General features: G+C 36.0%; 1 protein-coding gene across 1 annotated transcript in view; it reads left to right on the top strand.

The window, feature by feature from the left end:
• The window catches only part of ARID2 (AT-rich interaction domain 2), a 205,175-nt gene that overhangs the window by 131,272 nt on the left and 50,789 nt on the right, over positions 1-23,114 (top strand). Inside the window, exons 7-15 of the mRNA XM_052640681.1 lie at positions 3,907-3,973; positions 4,066-4,316; positions 4,644-4,740; positions 4,837-5,046; positions 5,830-5,997; positions 12,125-12,206; positions 14,081-14,215; positions 15,187-15,383; positions 15,643-18,506. Coding sequence (XP_052496641.1) covers positions 3,907-3,973; positions 4,066-4,316; positions 4,644-4,740; positions 4,837-5,046; positions 5,830-5,997; positions 12,125-12,206; positions 14,081-14,215; positions 15,187-15,383; positions 15,643-18,506 — 4,071 coding nt within the window. The remainder of the gene's footprint in view (positions 1-3,906; positions 3,974-4,065; positions 4,317-4,643; positions 4,741-4,836; positions 5,047-5,829; positions 5,998-12,124; positions 12,207-14,080; positions 14,216-15,186; positions 15,384-15,642; positions 18,507-23,114) is intronic.

Here is a 23,114-nt window from a genome sequence, read left to right as displayed (position 1 = left end):
TCCCTCTATAAACAACTTTAAATATTTTCCCACAATTTTATGTTGTCATTATCATTTAGTTTATGGTATTTATTTCCCTTGTGATTTCGTCTTTGACTCATGAGTTATATAGAAATGTTTTATTTCTGTTTTCAAACTACCTTTTATTATTATCATTTACTGTCATTATTATTACTGCTTTTTAACTGCATTCCACTTTGTCAGAGAACATCCCATATGATTTCATTCTTTTGTAAGACTTGTTTTATAGTTCAGCCTATAGTCTTTCTGGTGAATGTTTTATGCATACTTGAATGGAATGTTTTTTGGATGTAATATTTGTTGATAACAAATAAAGAGTGTTGACAGTGTTCAATATTTCTGTATCATTGCTGTTTTTCTATATAATTGTTCTATGATTTCTTGAGAGTTGAGTGTTGAAATCATCAACTATTTGTATGCCCTGTCAGTGTTTGTATCTCCTATTGGTTCTGTCAGTTTTTGCTTCATGTATTTTGAACTCTAATTATTAGTGGCATGTACATTTAGGATTATTGTTTTTGCTTGGGTTTATTTAACTTCTTTTTTTCATGAAATTTGGAATGTTTTTGCAATTATTTGTTCAATTTTTTTTATTTCTCCTCCTCCCTTTTAGGAACTGTTCTACAAGCCACTGTGGCTCTGTTCTGTATACTTCATTGTGGATAGTTTCTATTATGTTTTTATTTTCTGTTTTCTAATTAAGCCCATCTAATCATATTTTTTTTATTTCAGATATTGTTTTTCAGCAAAATTCCATTTGACTTATAATTTTATATTGTCCCATATTTCCCTTAATTATGTTCATATTTTCCTTTAAATTGGTGAACATATTTAATAATAGTTGTTTGAAAGTTTTTATCTTCTAGTTTTATTATTTTGGGGGGCTTCCCTGGTGGCTCAGAGATTAAAACGTCTGCCTGCAATGCGGGAGACCTGGGTTCGACCCCTGAGTCCGGAAGATCCCCTGGAGAAGGAAATGGCAACCCACTCCAGTATTCTTGCCTAGAGAATCCCATGGACAGAGGAGCCTGGTGGGCTACAGACCATAGGCTCGCAAAGAGTCGGACACACCTGAGGGACTTCACTTTCTTTATTATTTTTATTATTTCTGGGTCTTTTTTTGTTGAAACACGTTTGCCTTAGTTATGTGTCATGTTTCCTACTTCCTTTGTATGTGTGCTCAGTTGTTCAGTCACGTCTGACTCTTTGTAACCCCACTGACTGTAGCCTGCCAGGCTCCTCTGGCAGACTCCTCTGGAATTTTCTAGGCAAGAATACAGGGTTTCCATTTTCCACTCTAGCTGATCTTCTCAACAAAGGGAGCAAACCTGCATCTCTTACGTTTCCTACACTAGCATGCAGATTCTTTACCACTCAACACCTGGGAAGCCCATACCTCTTTGTACATATAGTAATTTTTCAATTAGATATAGATATTGGAATACTACATTGTTTAGTGTCTAGTATTTGGTGTCTTTCACGAATGTTGAAAATTGTTCTGGTATACTTTTAATTAATATATAGGTATTTGTTATGACAAATACAGGACTTGTTCAATTGTTAAGTCATGTCCGACTCTTTGTGACCCCATGAACTCCAGCATAACTGGCTTCTCTGTCTTTCACTGTCTCCCAGAATTTGCTCAAACTCATATGTGTGTGTGTGTGTGTGTGTGTGTGTGTATACACACATATATGTATGTATATGAGGGAGCAGAGGGAGAGAGAATTTATCTTCTCGGTTTAGTAATTGCTATGATCTTTTGGGTTTATTATCTCTGTTCCATTATGTAGAAAGAGTGTCTATGTAAATGTATGGGGTGGTCATTGGGCTCACCTCATTTGCCTACCATATTTCAGTGATTTCAGTTTTGCGTTGCTTTCTTGTCCAGTTTCTTTTAAACACTTGTTTTACACATATTGGTTTATGATGGGATGACTACTGCAGTACCATTATGACCCGAACAAAATTTTCTTCCAAGCATTTTTCATAGATTTTAATATTATGTATATTTTTACCCATAAGACTTTTAAAAGTATTTTATTTATCAGCATTTATTTTGATTCAAATCACGTCTGCCTTTTCATACTTTTTTTTTCTCCAGTGCGGATTTACAGATGACATTTTTCTGTTTTCATTTGTCAGAAAATGTCTTTATTTCAGCTTTTATGTTGAAGAGCAGTTTCACTGTGTAAAGTTTCTATAATGCTTTGCCAAATGTTTACTTCCATGACTTTGAAAATATCCCACTGTCTTCTGGCTTCCATGATTTCTTTTAGAAAGTTTCCTGTAATTTCAGTTGTCTTTAGTTGTCTTTTTCAAGGTTATCTGTCCCTTTTTCCTCATTTGCATTTAAGATTTTTCTTTATCATTGCTTTTCATGAATTTTTTTATGATGCTTCTCCACATTTTATTTATCTTTTCTTAGAGTTTTGAGTGTTTCCTAAGTCTATGGCTTGGCATCTTTCAATTGATTTAGAAAATTCCTTGGCCCTATCTTTTCAAATACTGTTTTTCCCATTCTTCCTATTTTCCACAGAAACTTCAATTAATTCTGTGTTAGAACTTTTCACTGTATATGTCTTGAATGATTTTATTCTGTTCAGCCTTTTGTCTTTTCATGCTTCTAACTTGGCATTTTTCCTACCATCTCTTCCAGTCACTAATTCTTACTTGAGTTGAATGTAATCGTTCATTAAATATGTCCATTCAGTTTTTGTTTTCAGTTCTAGAATTTCTGTCAATCTGTTAAAGTTTCTGCTTATATGCCAAACTTTAGTCTTATCTTTTGTTTTTGTTTTTTTTTCCATGATCATTTAAAATTCCTCTCTGATGTCTCTATTATTTGAATTTCCTGTGGCCCTTTTTTCTTGGTTATTGAACACTGTCTTCTTGCTTTATATGCCTAGTTCTTTTTTTAATTGTTGCCAAACATTTTTTTGTCTTGAGTGTTTTTGCATTGAGTCCTTTTGTTTGTGGACTTTTTCTCAGGTTATGAATTCCTCGAACTGAAATAGTCATTTTGAAATACACATCAGAATGTTTAGAAATAAATAGTGAACCAATAGCCCATGTGCTTCTTTATTAGTACAGAAGTAATAAGATAATAGAGCTAAATGGCATAGAAAAGTTAAAACTAAAACTCATTTTGTATGGATTTATCAATATAAAGATGTTTGTTTCTTAGCCTGATAAAGATTAAGCAGTGGATTTTGACTTATTCCCTCTCTCGTAAGGATCAAAAAATAATTTGTAGATATGGAGTACTGAAACACAACCTAAATATCTGGGTTACAAATCTGTAAACACAAATGCTCCACACTTGCTTTTTTGTTTTCTTCTAGATACAGATTTACTCAGTAGCTAGCCAGTTATGTCTTAGGAGTCTATAAATAGAAATCTGTTTCTGTGTGCAGTTTATTAATGGGATTAATAACTATCATAATTTTTGAGTACTAATGAGCATAAGTACCATTTCTAGATATTTTCCATAGCTATGAAGTGATCTGAAAATATCTGTGATTCATATTGATGACAGTGTCAGAAGAATTTCTGTTACCACTGTGGTTTGTTTTCTAACATTCAGAGTTGAAGAAAATGTTGAGGAAATGCCAAATTTTAGTTAGAGGTTAATGAACTTAGAGATGCCATTCTTTTTAGAGATGGGCTAATTTCTTTCACAGACTTTTTAGGATCTATGGGCCCCCGGCCAAAATGCTATCTTTGAACTATAGAAATTCAAGTATTTGTGTTGAAGAGCTAAGTATATATAATATAATGATATCTACTTGAACTGAAAATAGTAGAACTATTGTGTCTATTTTTAAAGTAATAGAATAGTTATTTCATATTGTCAGAATTAAGTGTAATAATTTCTCATTACAGTTTTGGAAAGACATTGTTGATGATAATGAAGTACGTGACCTCATATCTGACAGAAACAAGTCTCATGGTAAGTCAATGAGGAAGTATTTTTAAATAAATTTGAAATATCAATAATAGTACAATATCAATATAAGTAAATTATGTTTTCTTCTGTTGTAGAAGGTACATCAGGAGAATGGATTTGGGAATCTTTATTTCATCCACCTCGAAAGCTGGGCATTAATGATATTGAAGGACAACGGGTACTTCAGATTGCAGTGATTTTGCGAAATCTTTCCTTTGAGGAGGGCAATGTTAAGCTCTTGGCAGCTAATCGTACCTGTCTCCGTTTCCTATTACTTTCTGCACATAGTCATTTTATATCTCTAAGGCAATTAGGCCTTGACACATTAGGAAATATTGCAGCTGAGGTAAGCATGTGACAGAACCTTAAAACAGTTTCTATAGTTGGCAGAATATTTACTTTAAAACTTTAGGATGTGGGATTATTATATTTGCCATAATTATAGAATATTAAATGCTTACATATAGTTTTTGCCTAAAGTGGTATTACACAGTTGTGTGGAAAAAAATATTTGAAATGATGCTCCAGATTTATTGATGGCTATTTTCACAGTCATTACATTTTTAAAATTATACAGTGTTGTTCTATTCATTTTTATTCAATTTGAAATATGTATTTGGATATAAATTGGATGAAGCCTCTCTCAACAGTAGTGTCCTTTCTTTTTTTTCAGCTTTTATTGGATCCTGTTGATTTCAAAACTACTCACCTGATGTTTCATACTGTTACAAAATGCCTAATGTCAAGGGATAGGTTTTTAAAGATGAGGGGTAAGTGCTCACTTAAGTTTCTCACTGTCTAAAGTACATAAGCTTTGTATCATGTTTTAAAAGACAAATACATGTTTGTGTATGTATGCTTTTCAGGCATGGAAATTTTGGGAAATCTTTGCAAAGCAGAAGATAATGGTGTTTTGATTTGTGAATATGTTGATCAGGACTCATACAGAGAGATCATTTGTCATCTCACTTTACCTGATGTGCTGCTCGTAATCTCAACACTTGAGGTGCTATATATGCTCACAGAAATGGGAGATGTAGCTTGCACAAAAATTGCAAAAGTAGAAAAGAGCATAGGTAAGACTAAACCAAAAAAGAAAAATTAATTTTCTTTATTGAGGAAAAATACTTACTGGGCTGTAAAAAAAATCACAGTTGATATTTGGGGTTTACTTTTTATTTTGAGGAATCATTACCCTTTCAGACATACTTGTGTTATTCTTTCTGCCTGTTTTAGATAATAAAAAAAACTTCTATCATAGAGCGACCAGGGTGCACGTGGCTATCAGTAGTCTTTATTTCTCCTCTTTATTTCTGTTACTATATATTAAGTTTGAAATCAACAAGATGTCTGTGTCTTACTCTCCAGGAAGCAGGTCTGTGTGTTTCAAGTAGTCAGTGCTGGTAGTGGTACTGTTAAGGAACTCACCTTCTTAGTGAGTTGTCAGTTTTAAACACACTTACTAAAACATGTCACATTAGTGTTTTCATCAGTGATTCAAATTATTTATTTCCTTGGTATAAATACCAAAATCAGAGTTAAAGATTTGGCTTGAAAAGTATTGAGAAATAAAGATCTACTTTCCATATCAGTGGTTCCTAAATCTGGCTACACATCAAAGTCACTTGGGAATGCTTTTAAAAATGAAGATAATCTAACATCTACCCCAGAGTTTCCAAATCAGTTTTCAGAGATTGAGCCTAAAAATCTAGAATTAAAGATCCATGGATAATTCTGATGTATAGTGATTCATAAACTGGCATTTGAGAAGCAGTGTTTTATGTAGCATATATTTTTCAGTGATGTCATTGTTTTACAAAATTATTGACTAACAACTGTTGATTTTTAATTTGTTTTAGACATGTTAGTGTGTCTGGTTTCTATGGATATTCAGATGTTTGGCCCAGATGCACTGGCTGCAGTAAAACTTGTCGAACATCCAAGTTCCAGTCATCAAGTTTTATCTGAAATTAGACCACAAGCTATAGAGCAAGTCCAAACGCAGACCCATGTAGCATCTGCCCCAGGTTGGTGTCTTTGTATAATTTTTTTCAGTGTGATTATTGGTATGTAAGATTTAATACTAAGGATAAATTTAAATTGGCTTCCTATGTGGCACTAGTAGTAAAGAAGCTGCCTGCCAATGCAGGAGATGAAAGAGATGCGGGTTTGATCCCTGGGTTGGGAAGATCCCTTGGAGGAGGGCATGGCAACCTACTCTAGCATTCTTGTCTGGAGAATCCCACGGACAGAGGAACCTGGCAGGCTACGATCCATAGGGTAGCAAAGAGTCAGACACAGCTGAAGTGACTTAGCACACAGCACATAAATCTAATATGAAGTACAGGGAACTGACGTTTGACGATAGAGTTGGCCAAATGAGAATTGAGTATGTACATTAATTTCTTACATATTATACATTCCAGGAGCAGCAGGATCAAGGTGAGCACAGAAGAGGTATAGTATAATAAATAAATGAAGTTGAAAAAGATTTAGAGTAGTGTGCGGGATTAAATATTATTCACAGCTGTGAGAGCATTAAGTGCCCTAATGGGTTTGTGATTTTTGTCATTAGAAATTGATAGACCAGGAATAAGTTAATCATATATTACCTTATAGTTCTCTCAGGTGGTTATCAGAATACAAAACCATAATGCTTTTATTATTTTTAAATCTTGTAACAAATCCTTCAGAATCAGAGGTTATGATCAGACATGTGTGTGTCTTGTTCAGTTGCTAAGTTGTGTCCAACTCTTTGCAACCCCATGGACTATAGCCTGCTAGGCTTCTCTGTCCATGGGATTTCACAGGCAAGAATACTAGAGTGGGTTGCCATTTTCTTCTCCAGAGGATCTTCCTGAGCCAGGTATCAAGGCCCTGTCTTCTAAATTGGCAGGCAAGTTCTTTGCCACTGAGCCACCTGGGAAGCCTGTGTGCATGTATGCAAATGCTAATGCATGCACCCTTCCTAGCATTCCCTTGAGTCAATTGTATTTAATTCAAATATTTTTAACTAGAATTCAGACCTGTCCTTCAGTTCTTAGACTGCTTTCTCCTGGCTCATTATGAGCTATTATTTTATATTTTAGCACTCAGCCTTTTTGCGCTCCACTTTCATTTGTCCTAACAAAAACAAACCATCTTTCACCTCATCTTTCTCACCATGGCAACCCACTCTGGTACTCTGGCCTGGAAAATCCCATGGACAGAGAAGCCTGGTTGGCTACAGTCCATGGGGTCGCAAAGAGTCGGGTGGGACTGAGCAACTTCACTTTCACTTTTTTCACTTTCTCTCTCACCATTCCCAAGATAATTCTTTCCCTTTTTTTTTTTTAAATGGAGAATGCTCGTTTTCTCAGTTGATCTTAACACTTTATAGTAGTTATTCTGGGAGCTCGTGTGACATGAATGTCTACTTCTTACCCCTTCCCTTATAAACTTACTATCATTTAAATTCATTCTCCTTCTTTCCTTTGTCTCAGGAAGAGATGTTAACTATTTGTACTCTGAATACCAGTCTTTGCCAACTCTTCTTTTCTGTATCTTAAACTTTGTTTTAATCGCTTCTTCAGCCTAGAAATACATTCAGATCATTCTCAACCTTTCCCACTATCAAAACAAGAACCTCATTATCCTTAATCTTTAACTACTACATTCATTTAATCACCAAATTCTGTTGAGTCATCCTAAATAATTTTTTGATTGCCCATACTGATAACTCAGTTTGGACCCTCCTCATCTCTCTGCAGCTATCTTGTTCTTCTCACCTCTCATTTAATCATGGTCCCTGTCTCTCTTCCTCTCTTCTACTGTAACCCATATTGTCAAAATTATATACTCTATGCAAAGTATGTAATATGTATCACCTATTTATTTCCATTATGCCCCTCTGCCATATAATGGAGTTATATCATATGTCCATTTAACTTAATAGAAGGCATGAAATAAATCGGTAATTCTGACTGCTAATTTTAGTGAGCTTTCACCCATAGGCAATAGATGTTAAAGTGCCCATATGTATTGGAGAATCGATGATAAGAATGTTAATAGTTTCTCAACCTTGAAAAGGAAATGAAACCGTTCATATGCTAGTTAAGTGGGTAGTGGGCATATATTTTTCATCCTCAAAGGAGAAACTTTTAAATTAATTTAAAATATTAAGTTAATGAGGGCCATTGGGAAACTGTTCAACAGAGTGAAACCAATAAATTATCAGTGATATGCTGATAATAATAGGTCATTTGAAGAATATTCAGAGGTAATTTTCATGAAAACTCCTTTTGCCTTATTGCTGACCTGTGACCTTAACAAGTGAACCCACCCCCCAGCCTAAGAGTTGATCCTCATTGGCAAATGGAATAAAATTAAATATTGAGAGTTTCTTGTGTATGTAGTGCCATTTGATATAAGTTTGAATAGGCCTCTAGGAACCTAAAAGAGTTCATTTTTATGCTGGTGAGTGCTTTTTTACTTGCTCATCATGAATGACAACTCTGAATTGTTTGATTAGTTACCACTTATAGTTTGGCTTTCCTCTCCATCATTTGTTTAATACGGTTTTCTAGTGGAATGGTTGTCTTTAAACTTTTAGCTCCCTTCCTCTCATCTATCTGCAAATACTATGTTTTTGTGATGTATTAAACTGATACTTACTTTTTATATCCTGTGGAATCTTGATACATAACATTATCCATTTAAAAAATAACACGTATTCTTAATATTAGAAATTTTATACTATCCGTCTTTCTCTTTGAACTCAGATCCATCAATACCTATATAGACATTTTAATTTTAAGGTTTTTCAATTTTGTTACATTATAAAGCTCTGTGTTAAAAATTTATTTTATTGTTACAAGGTTTAATAATAAACAGTCCGTAAAACAATAGTAAATATATTACAAACTTTTATAAATAATTAAATAAAAGAAGCAGTTATTGGAAGTGCATCTTGTAATGAGATGGACAAGACTTTTTCTGCTAGTTTTCTGGAAAGTATTACTCTAGTGTGTTTCAGAGTATTTTTTTCTTGCTAGAATTGCAATTAGTTTCAGCATTAATTTTATGTTTTTCCTTTTTATATATTTAAGTTCACATCATTAAATAGTTTATATCAATAAATAGTTGAGAGTAGAACTTAAAATTATTATTTTTCAGAATTGTTTAAAAATTATTAAAATTATATTTAATGATCTTCTGAAAAGTTGAGTTCTGCTTTGTTTTGTTGAAATCAAAGAATTAGTAATACTTGATTTATAAAATTATTTATTGCCCAGTTAGTGTAGATATTTATTTTTAAGTTTATTGAAAACATATCAAAAAATATTAATAAGATATGAGTGTAAATTAAAGTTGCTACTCTTTCAGTTAGCTGCACCTTGTTTAACCTAATATATTCAGGTAGTGTTAGCACAGTGGTTCTGCAACTTGAGGGTGCATCAGAGACACCCAGTGGGCTTTCATGCTGATTTCTTGGCTCCATACCATGAAATTGGAGAATTTTCATATCTAACAAGTTCCCATGAGATACTGATGCTTCAGGTCAGGGCACGATTACTTTGAGAACTATTGGGTTAGGAAAATTTTAGTAGTCTTCATTTCATGACCACAGTGTTTTTTGATAAAATGCTTTTTGTCATGTGCACGAATACGTTGTTGTCAGTCTTGGCACTGGAGATTTACCTCATTCAATTATGGAAAATGTCTGCCACATAACCTAACTGATAAAGTTAGTCTTTATTAATCAAGGGTATCTTGCCTCAATTTCTGTTATTTAGAAAAAAATCCAACTTTATTTTTCCAAGAAAATATGTTGATTTATGTTCCCATGAAATCTTCCTTATTTCAGAATTCTAAGATAGTTAAACTTGCCATGAATTTGTCATGTGAATGAAATAAGATGCCGCTACCTTCAGTATTTCTTTAAAATATTCTGTGTGCTTTACTTACTCAAGATTCTAACTTAAAAAGTAATACACTCTTTGGTAGTAGTTGAGAGATGGAGGTGGAAAGGACATTAAGCAGAAATTGTCATCACTTTATATTAATAATATATCCAAATTTAGAACATGCCAAAGGACCAGAATACCCAATATTTAAGGCTGTACATTGCCCTCAACTAGAACATGTGAAACACTGGAATAGACCTGAATCCTTACCCTAATACCTTGGTTTAAACACGTTTTGTGGATACTAATGTTTCTACTCCTCCTGTTGGTATTCCAGAGGTATTTATACAATCACCATCATAACATTTATGTAGTGCTCTTTATGTGCCAGGCATTGTTTTAAGTGACTTACATATTTACTTCTGTAATCCTCATAACCATCAATGAGGTCAGTGTGCTGTTACTTTGCCCCATTTTATAGCCAGAGGGGTTAAGTAGCTTGCCCATGGTTACACAGCTGATGAGTGATGGAACTCTAGAGCCAGCCTATCTGGCTCCAGAGTCTTGCATTTAACCATATCTTAAAATGTTTAATAGAGTAAAGACTTTGTTCCCAAATGGTTAAAGAGCAGTCATCAAAGAGGAGGTCTTGCTTTCACGCACAGCAGTTTTAGGAGGGAATATATACAAAACTTTGAAAATCTGGAAATTGATTCCATCTAAAGTATAAGTGCCCTTTGTATTCTTTGGAATGTCTTCAGGTATCCTGAAGACAGGGATTCTCAGTTTGTAGCCACTTTCATACTAATTATATATTTCTAGTTTATAGTTTTAATTTAATTGTGGCTATACTATTTTTCCTTATGCATTGTTTATAAAGTTTCTCATAATTTCAACATAGTTTGTCATGTTTCCTGCAATTGTTTATTAGTTGATTCAGATTTCAGTCAGAGCAGGGTATATTCTTACAGTATAATTGATCAAGAAAAGGGAAGTTTCTACATGTATTTAGGCCTTAGAAAGGTATTTTCTGTAACTGTCATCAAGTTAGGAGAAGAAAAAAGATAGGCTGAGGTTGCACAAGAAAAATACCTTTGACTCTAAGTATGATGTTCTGTTAAGAAGCAGAATATCACAGTATGTCCTCTGAAATGTGACAGACCTGAATTCAAAGTCAGCACTCCTAAAAGAAGGCTTTCCAGCTATACTCAGCTCTGCTGTCTCCATCATGTGTTCTTTGTTAATCTCTGAGCTTTCATTTTTTGATTTGCAAAATGGGGACAATTAAATTTAGAACTATATATGAGATTAAAACAAATCATGTAAATGTAAATGGTTTAATAGAGAGTAAGTATTTAAACGTGGCTGGCTGCTGTTAGCTGTATCCCAGCGGAAGCCTGGGGTCTCACCAGACAAAGGTCAGGATTGCTTCAGATCATTCACAGATTGGACTGACTGTGGGGCTCTTCTAGTTCCAGTAATTTAGAAATTTATGTTTTGTTTGAGGGTTCTGAGAAGTTTTGCCAACATGTCACCTGAAAAAAAAAAGAAGATACATTTTGTAGGTTTAAAAAGCATATATTATTAATAATGCTGATTCAGTGGTGAAACAATATAATTTTTAATCTATAAATATGTAAGATTCATATTTCATTATAAACTTACTGTAATATGATCACGTTTCTATTATCCCGTGTTTTTCTTATTTTTATTAGTTCCAACATAGAAGTTGGCTGTTTGTTCATTATATCTGGAAATTTTATATATGCCACTTACAGAGTTAATATTTTAAATTCAAAAGTGAAATTATTTTTGATGCAATCTGCTTCTGTAACTAATCTGAGAAAGATGCTTGTTTACTGATACATTGTGATGTGTGTCCTCGGGCTAATTATTTTAATCAAGTTGAGTGTTAGTTTCTTTATGTATACCCACCTCACAGAAGAATTAAAAAGATATTAATAGTACCAAGTTAAAACTCAGTGACTGAAAATGGGAAAAACAGAGTTTATATTAGTGAAATAATCCATATTATTTGAATGATTGTGAGATTAACAAAAAATAGTTCATATGAAGGATCTAAGACAGTGCCTGGTATAATCAATATGTGTTCCATTATAAGTTTCTTTCTCAAATTTCTATATTTTCAATATGTTTATAGACCTTTTTAAAAGGTATTCATTGTGAATATTAATTGGTTCCATATCCATGAACTAAATATGGCCTGTAGTTTTAAAAAATGATGTAGCTAATGTATTTTTTTCTTTAGCTTCCAGAGCAGTTGTAGCACAGCATGTTGCTCCACCTCCAGGAATAGTGGAAATAGATAGTGAGAAGTTTGCTTGTCAGTGGTAAGTGGTTTATTTCTATTAAGGCTTTATCCTTGGGAAGAATAAAGCAAATGAGAAAAGGAAATTATTTCAGCAGTCATCCAGAATGTTTTACTCTATATTTCTTTCTAGTTAGAGTAGGATATCATTTATACAAGAAAGAACAGTATAAAATTGCTTCACCTGTATTTTGGAATAGTTTGAAAGTAAAGTATCAGAATCTTCAGAATTAAAATAGTCTTTGATTAAAATTTCATTAAATTACACCATTTCTTTTCAAGTAAAATTTGTGTTAAAAAATTGTCATTGATTTTGTAGAAAATAATGTTTGTTGTATTGTAGAATTTGTTTTTCTTAATATTTTATTAAAACAATTGGACTGACTTCTTAGAACCAGATTTTGCTATTAAATGTCCCTTCTTTATGACCAAAAGCAAAATTTCTTGTTCATTGCTAGTTAATTTTTTCTTTTTGTGAGTAGTAAGAGGTAACTAATCAAATGATAGAATAACCAGTATGTCTACATTGAAATATCAATTTTAAAATAATATTTTCTTGAGAAGACTGACTGGTCACATCTCAGCCACTTCCTGAAAAAAATAAATGTAGAATTGGTTAGATTTCATTTTTTTTCATGGCTAATTGCCTCTACATTGCTTATGAATTTCAACTTAAATTCTTTAGAAGATTAACAGATTGAAATATAAGATCACTTTTTGATGATGTATTATTTTTAAAAATTTCTTTCCCCTTTCTCCCATTCTCTAACATTTTTCTCCCATTCCATGTTCCTGTCACTTTATGTTCCATATTTTTGGTGCTTTCATATCTGTGTTCCTATGACACTTTTCTCTACTTTTCTTAAATCAGGTTTATGGTAACATCTCTAATTTTTTGCTATTTCTTCATATTCTGTATAGTTAAACTTGATGCTTTATACTTGATAGATCTTCCAATGATATTTGAAAATATTTGTCTTGTATATTGAAACCAAACAGGTTTTTGTTTCTGGTCAATTTGAAAACTCGATACTCAAAGTTTTGAAAGTTGGAAAAAATAAGTACTGCATCCACTGTAAAATGTGTGTGTGTTAGTTATAGACTTGGTCTTATAAATTCTTATTTCTGCCATTTCTAGGGAGGAGGAGAAGAGAAGCATTTTAAATTATTTTATCATAATTATCATTTGATTCAGTTAATAGGAAACAGCTGTAGGTTGGCCTGTCTTGTGTGTATATACATAGTGAGTTCTAGAAAGAGTCCTTTATAGTTAACTAGGCCTCCAATCCTAACTTATAGCTGAAGTCACTTTATGACAAAGACAAATTGAAGTTTGAATTACCTTGTAATTAATTAGGAATAGAGTCTCTGAGGTGGGGAAGGGGAGTGTGCAGCATGAGAAGTATCATTGTTTTAAGAAGTAGTTAAATGTTTCAGGAGAATTTTTCTCTGAAGAAATTTGATCCAAGAGCAACAAAAGTTTAGTTGTTTTTCCTTCGTTTTTCACATCACCAATAACTCATAATTGGGAGCTTCTGTTATATTTTGATTATTACAAGACAGGAACCTGAGTATTCACTGAATAAAATTAATGTGTTGTAGAATATTTATTGCCAGCATACCATCTCTGCTGATGTATTCACATATATTTGTGAATATTGGTTTTTATATTTGTGGATAATGATTTTTTATACTAAAATAAGAATGATTAAGTAATCTCTTTTTATTTGATTTAGTCTGCCTAAAAACTAGCATATCTTTTTGCAAATAGCATAAGATAGTGAAATTTGATCAATAAGATATGATTATTAATTTATAACACATTGCCTTCAAATGGTTAAGTATAGACTCTATAGTACATTGCATAATGCCATGTATTTTTTTTTCCTCTTTTAGGCTCAATGCTCATTTTGAAGTAAATCCAGATTGTTCTGTCTCTAGAGCAGAAATGTATTCTGAGTACCTATCAACTTGCAGTAAATTGGCTCGTGGTGGAATCCTAACATCAACTGGATTTTATAAATGTCTTAGGTAGGATTTATATTTCTTTACAGTTAATTTACATACCCCTTGCTCTGTAGAGAACATAACAACTATCTCTGCTGTGTTTAGTTACTCAGTCATGTCCAACTCTTTGGGACCCTATGGACTGTAAGCCTGCCAGGCTCCTCTGTCCATGGGGATTCTCCAGGCAGGAATACTGGAGTGGGTTGCCATGCCCTCCTGCAGGAAATCTTCCCAACCCAGGGATTGAATCTAAGTCTTCTGCTTTGCAGGTAGATTCTCTACTGTCTGAGCCATCAGGGAAGCCCAAGATTACTGGAGTGGGTAGACTATCCCTTCTCAAGGGGAACTTTTGACCCAGGTTTTGAACTGGGGTCTCTGGCATTGTAGGTGGATTCTTTACCAGCTGAGCTACCTGGGAAGACATACCAACTATCTACCTAGCCTTGAATGTCTCCACTGCTTAAAGTTTTGTATGGTTAGATTGTAGTGTGGTAGAAGTTTAAATTCAAGGGAATTTTGATATCGAACATGGTGTTTCTGTTTAAACATTCTGAGGTTTATCAAAGAAAGAAAAGGAAGAAATTAAGTTTACATTTTTCCTGCTATTTATATGTGTTAAAGACATAGTGTTTGCCCTTTTAAATCTTGAATAATAGTCTGTGACTGAGCTCTATCTTCAAACATCATGACTTTTTGTTATTTTGCAAAGTTCATAAAATAGGCATTGACTTGATGCAGCTTTTTTATTAATTACATATATAGTAGAATTGTTTTAACCCTACAATGTTAATAATAATGATTTTTGAAATTGGAGAATTGATCTTTTAATTAATATTTAATTCCTTGTTTCCCCTCCTTGTAGAATATATGATTCATACTGGTTCATATATTAGTAGCAGTGAATATACTGTTGCTGTTTGTGTAAACATTGTTAGAATTTAGTGTTTTTTGTTAATGTGCTAGTTATTAAAATTGAATGTGTGTGTACTTTACAGAACAGTCTTTCCAAATCATACAGTGAAGAGAGTGGAGGATTCCAGTAACAATGGGCAGGCGCATATTCATGTAGTAGGAGTAAAACGTAGGGCTATCCCACTTCCCATTCAGATGTACTATCAGCAGCAACCTGTTTCTACTCCCGTTGTTCGTGTTGATTCTGTACCTGATGTATCTCCAAGTCCTTCACCCGCAGGTATTAATTTTTATTGTGATTAAATATTATCAATTTAATAAGAAGGCTAAATGAAAACATGTATTATATACATTTAAGAGGTATGACTTGTCCTTGTTTTTCAGTAACATTTTATTTCTTATTCTATTTTATCATATTCATATAATGCAGAGTTGTTAATTTCTTAAAACTGTTTTCTCTTGAAATTAAGTAAAATAATTTCTACATGCTGCTTTTCAGTCATTTCACTGTGAATTTTAACTTTTCCTTATATTTTCAGGAATCCCTCATGGACCACAAACTGTAGGAAACCATTTTCAGAGGACTCCTGTTACCAACCAATCTTCAAGTTTGACTGCAACACAAATGTCTTTTCCAGTACAAGGTGTTCATACTGTGGCACAGACTGTTTCAAGAATTCCACCAAATCCTTCAGTTCATACCCACCAGCAGCAAAATGCTCCGGTGACCGTCATTCAAAATAAAGCTCCAATTCCTTGTGAAGTCGTTAAGGCTACAGTAATCCAGAACTCTATACCCCAGACAGCAGTTCCTGTTAGTATTGCTGTGGGAGGAGGAGCTGCACAGAGTTCTGTGGTTCAGAATCATAGTACAGGGCCACAGCCTGTTACAGTTGTAAATTCCCAGACACTGCTTCACCATCCATCAGTAATTCCACAGCAGTCTCCATTACACACAGTGGTACCGGGGCAGATACCTTCTGGCACTCCTGTTACAGTGATTCAGCAAGCTGTCCCACAGAGTCATATATTTGGCAGAGTTCAGAACATACCAGCATGTACTTCTACAGTTTCACAGGGTCAACAGTTAATCACCACATCACCCCAACCTGTACAAACTTCATCTCAGCAGACATCAGCTGGTAGCCAGCCACAGGACACTGTTATCATAGCACCCCCACAGTATGTAACGACTTCTACATCCAATATTGTCTCAGCAACTTCAGTACAGAATTTTCAGGTAGCTACAGGACAAATGGTTACCATTGCTGGTGTCCCAAGTCCACAACCCTCAAGGGTAGGGTTTCAAAACATTGCACCAAAACCTCTCCCTTCTCAGCAAGTTTCATCAACAGTGGTACAACAGCCTATTCAACAGCCGCAGCAGCCACCCCAACAAAGTGTAGTGATTGTAAGCCAGCCAGCTCAACAAGGTCAAACTTATGCACCAGCCATTCACCAAATTGTTCTTGCTAATCCAGCAGCTCTTCCAGCTGGCCAGGCAGTTCAGCTAACTGGACAACCAAGCATTACTCCATCTTCCTCACCATCACCTGTCCCAGCTACTACTAACCAGGTCCCTACTGCCATGTCATCTTCTTCCACCCCTCAACCACAGGGACCACCTCCTACTGTCAGTCAAATGCTGTCTGTGAAAAGGCAGCAACAGCAGCAGCATTCACCAGCACCTCCACAACAGGTACAAGTACAAGTTCAGCAGCCACAACAAGTACAGATGCAAGTTCAACCACAGCAAACGAATGCAGGAGTTGGTCAGCCTGCTTCTGGTGAGTCGAGTCTGATAAAACAGTTGCTGCTTCCAAAGCGTGGTCCTTCAACTCCTGGTGGTAAGCTTATTCTCCCAGCTCCACAGATTCCTCCCCCAAATAATGCAAGAGCTCCTAGTCCTCAGGTGGTGTACCAGGTGGCCAATAACCAAGCAGCAGGTTTTGGAGTGCAAGGGCAAACTCCAGCTCAGCAGCTATTGGTTGGGCAGCAAAATGTTCAGTTGGTCCAAAGTGCAATGCCACCCACTGGGGGAGTGCAAACCGTGCCCATCTCGAACTTACAAATATTGCCAGGCCCGCTGATTTCAAATAGCCCAGCAACCATTTTCCAAGGGACTTCTGGCAACCAGGTAACCATAACAGTTGTGCCAAATACAAGTTTTGCAACTGCAACTGTGAGTCAGGGAAATACAACTCAGCTCATTGCTCCAGCAGGAATTACCATGAGCGGGACCCAGGCAGGAGTTGGACTTCAGGTGCAAACGCTTCCAGCCACTCAAGCATCTCCAGCTGGACAATCATCATCTTGTACCACTGCTACTCCCCCATTCAAAGGTGATAAAATAATTTGCCAAAAGGAGGAGGAAGCAAAAGAAGCAACAGGTTTACATGTTCATGAACGTAAAATTGAAGTCATGGAGAACCCGTCCTGCAGACGAGGAACCACAAACACCAGCAATGGGGATACAAAGGAAAATGAAATGCAGGTGGGAAGTCTTTTAAATGGGAGAAAATACAGTGACTCAAGTCTACCTCCTTCAAACTCAGGGAAAATTCAAAGTGAGGCTAATCAGTGCTCACTAATCAGTAACGGGCCATCGTTAGAGTTAGGTGAGAATGGAGCATCTGGAAAACAGAACTCAGAACAAATGGACATGCAGGATATTAAAAGTGATTTGAAAAAACCTCTAGTTAATGGAATCTGTGATTTTGATAAAGGAGATGGTTCTCATTTAAGCAAAAACATTCCAAATCACAAAACTTCCAATCATGTAGGAAATGGTGAGATATCTCCAATGGAACCACAAGGGACTTTAGATGCCACTCAGCAAGATACTGCCAAAGGTGATCAACTAGAAAGAACTTCTAATGGACCTATATTAACTTTGGGTGTTTCACCATCTGTGAGCAGTATACAGGAGGCCTCAAATGTGGCAACACAGCAGTTTAGTGGTACTGATTTGCCTAATGGACCTCTAGCTTCAAGTTTGAATTCAGATGTGCCTCAGCAACGCCCAAGTGTAGTTGTCTCACCACATTCTGCAACCTCTGTTATACAGGGGCATCAAATCATAGCCGTTCCCCACTCAGGATCAAGAGTGTCCCATTCTCCTGCCCTGTTGTCTGACGTTCGGTCTACAAATGGCACAGCAGAATGCAAAACTGTAAAGAGGCCAGCAGAGGATAATGATAGGGAAACAGTCACAGGAATTCCAAATAAAGTGGGAGTTAGAATTGTTACAATCAGTGACCCCAACAATGCTGGCTGCAGTGCAACGATGGTTGCGGTGCCAGCAGGAGCAGATCCAAGCACTGTAGCTAAAGTAGCAATAGAAAGTGCTGTTCAGCAGAAGCAGCAGCATCCACCAACATACGTACAGAATGTGGTCCCACAGGTGAGTCATTCTCCTGTCACATTTCTCTTAAAAAATCCTGATGCGTAATTATGATTTTAGGGGGAAATGCACTGTTCTTCCATGTTTTACCTTGAAAAGGTAATTGGGAGGACCTTTTCCAGGGATGAGGGAGCCCGGTGGGCTGCTGTCTATGGGGTCGCACAGAGTCGGACACGACTGAAGCGACTTAGCAGCAGCAGCAGCAGCAGCAGCAATGTACTCAGGAGAAGGCAATGGCACCCCACTCCAGTACTCTTGCCTGGAAAATCCCATGGATGGAGGAGCCTGAAAGGCTGCAGTCCATGGGGTCGCTAAGAGTCGGACATGACTAAGCAACTTCACTTTCCTGCATTGGAGAAGGCAATGGCAACCCACTCCAGTGTTCTTGCCTGGAGAATCCCAGGGACGAGGGAGCCTGGTGGGCTCTCATCTATGGGGTTGCACAGAGTCGGACATGACTGAAGCAACTTAGCAGCAGCAGCAGCAGCAGCAGCAATGTACTCAAGCTGTCATGCTCTTTTATTTTTCTCTGTTCTTTGTTGAACAATTTTCAGTTGTTAACTTAAACACATGATTTAAAGCAGTGGTCCCCAACCTTTTGGGCACCAGGGACCTGTTTCATGGAAGACAGTTTTTTTTTCCCATCCCTGAGGTGGGGTGGGGGAAATGCGAAGGTTCTGGAGGTAATACAAATAATGGGAGCAGCAGGTAACTCTTCCCTTGCTAGCCCACGGCTCACCTCCTGCTGTGCCACCTGATTCCTAACAGGCCACTGACAAGGGGTTGAGGACCCCTGGTTTAAAGCATTTTTCTATTTTGTTGTACATGCAAATTAGTAATTTTGTAGAGCCAAGATAGAGAAATACTTGTCATCTAACATTTTAGGGAGTATTTTTAAAATGTAACTTGGTTTTGTTTGGGAGAGGTTTGCTAAGAGTACACCAGAAGGGAATTTCTGTATTTGATTTTGACATGAGTGTATTTTTGAGGCTTCTTTCACAGAACTTTTGTAAAAAAGTTAATTCCATAAGAATTTTATCAAGTGTGTTGTTATTATCTTAGGTATTAATTGCCTTTATTCTTTAAACAGGTTTATTTCTTATAATTTCAATTTGTTTCAGCTATTCTGGTATTTAAAATTTTGTGTCTCTTATTCCTTTGCTCTATTTATTCCCTTTTAAATATCTACTATCCCCTGTCTGCATGCCTCAATAAATAAAAGTGCTTTCTAAAATCAGTGCTAATGAATTGAGGATCCAATCAGCCTATAAAGATTTTAAGGACGGTCTTCTGTACTGTTTCCTGGATTACTACTACTTCATTCTTTGCTTCCTAATTACTACACAGCCAGAGCCTTCTGTGACTGTTGCCAGCTCTGCTCGCACTCTTCTGTCTTGGGCTTTTTCTCTGTGCTTCTGATGATGACAGCAGATTTTGTTGGTATTGATACAGTCTAGATGACAAGAGAGGGGTGGGAGTAGGGAAGCAAAATGGAAGAGGAGAAAGCAAAGAATCCCTTGCTTAGAACATCATTCACTAATGTGCGTCTCTCTCCATGTGAATGGGTAAAGCTGGACAGTACTGCTCTGAGAGCATAATGAGTTTTTTAATTCATATTAGTATTGCTTAGGTCTACTTCAAGGTATCTAAATAGGTTAAGGATTCTTCAGTGTATATTATGTACATGGCAGTAATTAATATGGAGTTTTTGTGGAAAATACCAAGTCATTTTTATTCAAGCTTCTACGGGTTGAGTTTTTCATTTATTAAAGCACATGAAAAAAATTTTAAATAATGTAATATGTAACATATACTAAGCATTCAGCACATTTTTTTAAATATTTAACAATTTCCCTGTTTATCTTATGTGTTCCACTTTTTTTAGATTCCCTTGTAATCCTAAAGAGTTATAGTTGACCAAGCCAGATTAGAGAAAAACCTCCCTTACTATGAAATTACTTCATCCACCCTTGTTTATTGTGTCCTTTAACCCTCTAGTGTGGTTATGTTCAATAATGATACCTAAATAACAAAAAACAAGCAATACTAGCTAAGACTAGGACCTGTGTTAGGAATTTTACACTATTTTGTCATTTGATTCATAAAGAAACTCTATTAGGTAAACATTATAATTTCTATTTTAGAGAAGAGGCCTCACAATGCTAAATAATTCGCCAAGGTTACCAACCAATATGAGGTGGTACAGGACTGAGATCTGGTGGGTCTGAAACCAGAGGTCATGCTCTTAGCCCATTTGCCACTATTCTAAAAGATTTCTTTGTAAAATCCTAGATAATCCTTTTATATGTAACGTTATTTTAATGACTAGGTTATAGGATATAAGTATCACTGAAAGATAATTTCAGGATTACAATGCTAGAATTTAACATACTGGACATACACACATCTAATTCAAACCATAAAATTAATACATTTTCAGTTCAGTCACTCAGATGTGTCCAACTCTTTGCGATCCCATGAACCGCAATATGCCAGGCCTCCCTGTCCATCACCAACTCCCGGAGTACACCGGAACCCACGTGCATTGAGTCGGTGATGCTTACTCCTAATCTAAAAAACGTGTATAAACTTTTATGTATTCTCCCCCAAGAATGTAGTTTATTTCAAACAGCTATAGTCTTTATTTTTGAAGTTGGTATTTTGTTGGCACGTAGAAATGTAAAATTTTGCAAGGAAAAAGAGATATACATACATGTGTATATAAGAATTAGAAACAAACAGGATATCTGTGTATAACTCTTAGCACAATGCCTAATACACAGTCTGGCAGTCGGTAATGGTGCAAGTATATTTTCTCTTTGGTGGCTCACACAGTAAAGAATATGCCTACAACACAGGAGACCCAGGTTCAGTCCCTACTTCAAGAAGATTCCCTGGAGAAGCGAATGGCAACCCACTCTAGAGTTCTTGCCTGGAGAATCCCATGGACAGAGGAGCCTGGTGGACTATAGTCCATAAAGTCACAAAGAATTGGACACGACTGAGCAACTAACTCATAGGTTTCCTTTGAAGGGAGGCTGTTGGACCTTCTTAAGAGCTTGTTAATAAAAACCATTTCCACTGTTGCCAGATTCTTTAAATTTCTTTATATAGTCTTAGAATTGCATTTTAGACCTTGGTTTAATACCATTTTATCCAGTATTTGATTTGGCACTTTAAATGGGTAGACGAAATAGAGGAATTTAAATGTGATTTTTTTTTTTTAGCTACATTTTGTTATTTTATAGCATTTCAAGGGGTGGGGATGTTAAGGAGGTACCTTTACACCAAGAAGGAACTTCTAGACTTGCAGAATGCTCAGGGCTGGAAAGACTGCAGGGAAATACCCCTGCTGAGAATGGCCAACAGATAATCCTTCCTAATGCTGTTGTTATTTAATATTTCTTTTCTCAGTTTTGTTCCTTCTCACCCCCACTAATTAGCTGTATTAATTTTATTACAGAAAAGATACTAGGAACACATAAAGGGGAAAGAAATATGAAACTAAATGCTATAACCATGTATTTTATATTTAAATGGTATTTAGCTGAGTATGAAATAACTGTACTTAACTTCTCCAGTATTCTTGCCTGGAAAATCCCATGGATGGAGGAGCCTGGAAGGCTGCAGTCCATGGGGTCGCTGAGGGTCGGGCATGACTGAGTGACTTCACATTCACTTTTCACTTTCATGCATTGGAGAAGGAAATGGCGACCCACTCCAGTATTCTTGCCTGGAGAATCCCAGGGACGGGGGAGCCTGGTGGGCTGCCGTCTATGGGGTCGCACAGGGTTGGACACGACTGAAGTGACTTAGCAGCTTAGCAGCAGCAGCAGTACTTAACTTCAAGGTACATTCTGAGCCCTGCTCTCTTCCACTATTCATGAAATTGTATCTAGATTGGCATATAAGATAATAAAAATGGAAAAAATTAATTATACTTAACTGAAGACTTGTCTATTTCAGAAGCATATAAAACACATGTTGAATGTATCTGTATCTGTTCATCCTATGATCTGATGTCATGCCTGATTGTACTTATTCAAGGCATTTTATAGATGCTGCTCCTTAGTTTCCTGTCCTTCATATATGAATCCTTTTTGAAATGGTGCTAACATTGAATATGGATATCTTCCTGGTCCCTTTCATTCTTTCATAAAGAGTTTAAAAAGTTACCCAACCCATTGGAAAGCATATCTGCAATCTCAGGGGGGCTATGTCTAGAAGATCATTTTAGCAAGAGTCACAGGAATGTCATTTCAATTTTTTCGAAGCACATTACTGCTCAGATTTGTAGACTAGTGTTGAAAGTGAAAGAAAGTGAAGTCTCTCAGTCGTGTCCGACTCTTTGCAACCCCATGGACTGTAGCCTACCAGGTTCCTCCATCCATGGGATTTTCCAGGCAAGAGTACTGGAGTGGGTTACCATTTCCTTATGCAGGAGATCTTCCCAACCCAAGGATTGAAGCTGGGTCTTCCATAGGGTAGGCAGACGCATTACCGTCTGAGCCACCAGGGAAGCTAGTAGAAATTGTAATAATTAAGGAAATCATTAGCACTAAATGATTTTTTCATTTACACTTCAGTGTGTTCTATTTATAAGATAGA

Source organism: Budorcas taxicolor, chromosome 5 (genome assembly GCF_023091745.1).
Source record: "Budorcas taxicolor isolate Tak-1 chromosome 5, Takin1.1, whole genome shotgun sequence".
In the NCBI taxonomy this organism is placed as follows: domain Eukaryota; kingdom Metazoa; phylum Chordata; class Mammalia; order Artiodactyla; family Bovidae; genus Budorcas; species Budorcas taxicolor.
The sequence above is the reverse complement of the archived record's forward strand: the minus strand, read 5'-3'. Positions and strand labels throughout refer to the sequence as shown.